The sequence below is a fragment of the Botrytis fragariae genome (genome assembly GCF_013461495.1).
Source record: "Botrytis fragariae strain BVB16 chromosome Unknown tig00000075, whole genome shotgun sequence".
NCBI classification, from domain to species: Eukaryota; Fungi; Ascomycota; class Leotiomycetes; order Helotiales; family Sclerotiniaceae; genus Botrytis; species Botrytis fragariae.
Window position 1 is genome coordinate 1,228,630 of NW_023500995.1, and position 6,000 is coordinate 1,234,629.

General features: G+C 41.4%; 1 protein-coding gene across 1 annotated transcript; it reads right to left on the minus strand.

Annotated features, from left to right (window-relative positions):
• Window positions 1-2,494: 2,494 nt before the first annotated feature.
• Bfra_005866 (putative glucoamylase p protein) lies at window positions 2,495-4,496 on the minus strand (the record flags this gene model as incomplete). Its single annotated transcript, XM_037336241.1, has 4 exons — window positions 2,495-3,302; window positions 3,356-3,953; window positions 4,002-4,217; window positions 4,271-4,496. 4 exons carry the CDS (start codon window positions 4,494-4,496, stop codon window positions 2,495-2,497), a joined length of 1,848 nt encoding a protein of 615 aa, XP_037191451.1.
• Between the last annotated feature and the right edge of the window lie 1,504 nt (window positions 4,497-6,000).

A 6,000-nucleotide genomic window follows, 5' to 3' on the forward strand; every position in this document is an offset into this window, starting at 1 on the left:
TTGATTGATCTGTCTCCTAATTACTCCTCTTCAGTGATCGTTTGTTTTGTAACAGATAAAGGTGATTTTCATGTAATCAACTATTATCAAATATCTCAATACGACCAGGTTTGTTACTTCAAAGTCCCTCAAAATCCACTGCATTTTCAAAAAGCTTATGCTGAGGGGACGAGACGAGGAAGATATGATAGCGGAAGTAAAGATTGACAATACATAATAACACGGAACGAAGCGCTACCAGTCGTGGAAGTTCTATATGAGATGAGTGCTGAAACATGTGTCGTGCACAACTAGTCCTTCCGCTGATAATATCTACGATGACTGAAACAATAATTGCAAGTGAAGACGAACAAGCGAAAGAGGAGCTAGGATACAGTGGATATAGAAGTCTTTGGGGAGATAATCTGCAATAGAAACAAATAATTTATGATATTGACAAGAGTAATGAGATTTGACAACACTGGAGTTCAAAAAACTGAGGAGAGGAATCAAGAACCTTCGAGCAGAAAAGCTCGACCAAGGAACAAATTGCCAAAACACAAATCGTAAACTAAAACGTATCTAAGGTCCTGATAAGACTCAGAAGAGCGATTAATTTCATTACCTAGAAGAAGACCATGATATAGAACATTATATACACCTCCTAACAGCCCCCACACTTGCTTAGACACACCATTACCCGGCCTCTAATTGATCCAATCCAAAATCTCAAGATCTATACTAAAAGAACCAGCATTTGCTTGAAATTATTCAGTAAAGCCACCAGTATCTTTTTCCTTATATGACGCTCTTGTACTCGTTGTTTTTTAACTGTCAAAAATAATTTAAACTCTGGCGCCAGAAATGATATCATCGCTTGCAATCAAACTAATCATCTTTTTCAATACTTTATCATTTACAAGAGTCAATTTGCAAGTGCGAATGAGACCCATAAGTACAAAAATCAAAATGAATCCGATAACAAGAGACAAAAATATTGATAGAGATGACAACGACATCGAAATCAAAACAGATGGGTGACAGTAAAAATTCGGGATAAGATCAAACGAAAAGTAAACCCAAAAACCACTTTGCTTCTGTCAAGAAAGAGCAAAGCGATAGATAGATCTCGAAATGTTGAGGCGAGCGTCACACTCCTAGACATTAATTTCCAGAGTATGACATTCTTTACTTGAAGAAAACAATAGCACTTTTGAGTTTTTATAACCACCGTGTAAGAGACCATGCGCCTACGTCTACAAAAAGAATGCCGCACTCGCCTTGAATAGGAGCACACCATAATTATGAGATAAAATAGCAGGTCCGCCCAGCCAATCCCATTAGCCCATTAGTAATCTCCTCATCGTTGCCTCCTTTCAGACTCTTTCTTTCAGTAGCGCCAAAACTCTTAAGCCACAATAAAACATTCAATTGATACCAGCCGCATGAATAATTTGATCAAACAAGCCACACAGAGATATAAAAGCCGTCTGATATCCCATAATCTGAGCTTCAGTTTTCATGAGAGATTCTAGGGACACAGTGAGAACTATGATTCCAATGAGAGCAAGAAGAGGCTAATGCAGTTAACTTGTCAGTTGTTGGGCGTAGCGTATATGATCTAATAGAGCGTTACTTATGGACTGAACTTAATGGTGCGACGATAAATCATGCATGAATGACAGCGGTTGGGCGATATTAACGTTAAGAGCTATGAGATGCCATAGGATAATATGAGATGCGAATGCAACAACAGACAAGAAACCTAAGCTTCACTTTGCTCTGAGAACTACTTCCGTAAAGCAAAACTAGACCACAAAATATCATGTGCTGTCTCTGGTGCTATGTTGCTTCTCACTCAGGAAACACATGCCAGTCTAGAATCACAATTGCCTCTCTCTTCCCTTGTAGATTTTTGAATTTTCCCCTCTTCCTCTAGTTGATTTCGTAGGCTCCCCCAAAATCAAACGGCACAATAGTTTATTATCGTCACATCCCTGCGGCGTTCATGAGTAATTCCTTATGGATTCACAGGAAAATTTCGTGTGCAACAAACCACCCTCCGAGGAATAGACAACCAATATATCGTCTAATCTGTCATTAATCACCAACTCAAGGCGCCTAAATTACTTATATGGCAGGCGTAGTCTTAAATTTCATCAGACGATTCTGAAATTATCCAACAAAAAAGACTGGGGTTCCACTCTATCCTATATTCATGTTCAGGGTGAATAATGAATTATGAAGCGGTGAATCACAATCATACCAAGGTTTAGGGCGGATAAATACACGTGAATCATGGCGATAAAACAAGAGGGATGCGAAGTAGTTTGTGATAAAGACAGGACTATTTGCGGGGAGCAGAGTGATACTGAGAGGATATTAATTTATACATTTTGTATGTACTTGTCTGATCTTCTTCACGTTGAGGATTGCGACTAGGTGTAAGAATGTGATTAACACCCACAATGAAAACTTAAAGTTACTCATGAACCGTCAAAAATCCGATTTCCACTCAACACCCTCCACTAATTCCTCCACTGCCCACCCACACATCACGCCTGATCGTCGACCCACCAGTGCCACATTCCGGAACCACACTTGTTCTATTCTTCGTCTCATAAATCGGAGCTTGACCGCAATCTTGTTCTCTCACATAAACATAACTCACTGGCTCCCCAGCCGTCAACTGCGCATCCACATACCAAATAGGGTTATCGGTCGTATACATCCCTGCATTCATAGGCAATGCACTATTCAAATTCCATGCTCCCAAATCTGTCGTATTGCCAATAATGTAAAGGTTCTCGCCATAATACGTTGTGGCATTAACATAAAATCGAACTGGATATTGACATGTTGCTGTTACATTTGGAGCCCCTGCTGCGATGGCTGGGACATACACTCCTTGAGAAGATGAAGACGCGCAATTTGGGGGTGGAACTGATGCTGCTGCACTTCCCCAACTGGCAGGATATTGACCGGAACGTCTTTGAGCCATGGTGACGAACGCTGCGTAACTCCATGTTAAGTCATTGGCAGAAATGGGGGCTCCTGTATTGCGATCGAATTGTTCGGCTAAAGATCCATTACTGGGTGTATATTTTTGAGCAATTGCGACGAAAGAGTCGGCATATGTTGTTACGACATTAAGGATTTTACTGAATTCGTTATCCCTATTTGTGTAACTCTTAAGTTTAATGGATGGATAAAGATCGCGAAAGAAATTAATGGATGTTGAATCGACGGTAAGCTTTTTGTGATTTTTCCATTGTGCAACAGCATCGTAGAGGAATTCCGCAGCAGCAGTGGTAAGTAAGTACCTGTGAAAGTTAACCTCAAGAGTAATGAGCCGCAAGGGGGTGGAGGGAAGTACCATGGGTTTCCTCCTTGATAAATATCTTCAGCATATCTTCCGACAGCGATACCTGAGTTGTTCTTGATACCAGCATTGATACCATAAATTCGGAAGCTACTCACAACTGCCCTAAAATTAGACAACGCTCTGCTACTACAAGGTTGTAAATTTGGACTATCACAAGATCCATCAACATCGAAGATAGAAATCGATCCAAGAATAGAGGCTCCGTCTAGCCCTGTTCTTCCATTATCGATATTAATATTTGACACAATGTATTCTCCGTTCCAAAAACTTTGATTGAGGAAACATAGAGCTTCTAATGCATTGAGATATCCTGGAGATTCAACACCAAGCTTGTTGGCCAGATTTCCGGCTTCAACAAAAGCACGGTGTTGGTTTTGTAAGGTAAAAAAGCTAGACCCCAAAACTTCTTCCCATAAATCATATCCAGTTTGGTTCCAGTATTCGCCAATATATGATAAGTCATTTGCAATAACAGGCCATATGACTAGCTTGGCTCTTTGAAGCTGATTATGGTTAATCAACCAATTGCTATAAGCCATTAGAGCGATGGCACGAAGAGCTGGACCATCGCGTTGAGGTCTACCCCATGCTGGAGAATGTTAGCGGGTGCTAGAAATTACTCCTGAATATTACATACCACCATTAAATCGAGTACCATCAACCTCGTATTTCGGTTCGCCAAGTCCTAAACCATTAGGAAGAAAAGTACCAGAAGGATTCGTTACAGTTTGAAGGATGGCTTGAGCTTTGACGTATTTCTCAATTTGAGGTTGGAGTGCACGATTGCCAAAAATAAATTCATCAACAAGCATTTTCAACGTCAACGCAGAATCTCGAGTCCAGGTATAAAAGTCTGGGGCCAATTAACATGAATCGCCTTGGAAACATAAAAGTAGTCTCGCTTACAATCAGGATTGGCCTTCGAAGGACTGGCAATGACATAATTGCCTGCTCCTGATGCTTTCGATCCGTCTGGTCCAATGTTGTTGAGAACACCCTGTAGGGCAATCTTTCTCTCAGAAGCAATGAAGGAATCTAGACTACTGTAACTTGCAGCCGAATCCCTTGACGAAATTGCGGTTGCTTGTACACATAGCAGAGATAAAATCGTAACAACCGATGAAAACAGCATCTTGAATATTGACAATTGTGTCCCTCAAGTCGAGAAAAGAAGAAAGAGAAGTGGTGCAAACGCAATAACATGCAACAACATGAGCACTTATTGATACTTTCTTGTGCTTGTGTGTACTTTTTCGACTCATGTCACAAATATCGTAATTGGTCAAACTAACCTCCACGTTTTTCACTCCATGTACTCCAGATGGAAGGAGCAAGACGACGGCCCGATTATCTTGCGGGGTTACAAGCGGGGAAGGTGCATAGGTGCATGAAAGCCAAGTACTTTTGACATGTGAGGTTGAATATCAGGGGTTCTGTAGTATCGTGCCGCCGTCTGTTACCTAACATTGTTGCGGGAAAATAGGCATCTCGGCCGGTACGGAAAATGATACATTCGGAATCGAACAGGTACGCTCTTGCGACAACATCTATTGCCAATACCAAGCCAAAGTTGAGGGGCTGAGTTACAGGACTCTTCATAAATTGGCTTTCTTGAGATTCCGGGTACTTTGCCTAGAATGTCCAGAATGTATGAAATGAAAGAGAAGAGAAGAATTGGCTGCTGCATAAAGCGGCTATCGGACCTCGGAAGTTAGAAAGACTCACATGATATTCTCGTGACTAAAAAAAAGTCATTTGTTGCATGTCTTAATTCAGGACCGCCGCAGAAAGGTGAGCTCCTTCGCTTATGTAATCTCCCGCTATCACCATCAGACTGTTTGTTGAGAGAGTAGGTAGGTAGGTACCTAGTTAATTATCCATCACAAGTTTTATGACTTGAATCAATCCACCCTGTCTTTCTTATCCCTGGATCTGGATGGAATATAAATAGATAATTTTCTTTCACGACAACCGTATGTATTTTGACAAAATCCCTGAAGCACATCCATCGGGTTAGCTTTAGAGAAGAAAATTGTCATTTCCTCGCTCTCGACACCTCAGCCTCTATCGTCTCAAACGATGAATACTGCAAGAATTTCAGTAGGGGTCTATGAGAAGAAGCATCATCATATCTAATACCTGGGTCATATTTTCTGTTTATATAAGGGCTGTGGCTTCCAACGGCCTCCTCACAATAAACAGCAAGCACGTGATTAGATTCAGATTAAGCTGGGGAAGTCAATCTCCATCAGTTGGCCTTTCGGGCGGGCGAGATAGCATGGGCTTTCTGACTACGAAGGCTTGAAGTCTCAATCAGAACTTAGCAGTTTTACACCTCTGATCCTCGCCTGCAATCCCACTATACACACCTTATACCATAGCAAGCACTCCAGAGCGTTCCGCCGTCGACGGGAGAAGAGATAAAGATGCTTGCCTGCCAGTCGTGAGTTGACTTTGTCTTCTGTTTTGACTTCCCGATATTCAATCTATTGTCAGTTTCAGGTTTTAGCTGTCAACTTTATCAGACCGTTGTTAGATTCTGCATGGGCTCTATCACATCCTATATGGCTGGAAACCTTGATTTCCCGTGTACGATCAATGTATACTTCCTGCTAATACACTTCGAAGGGACATGA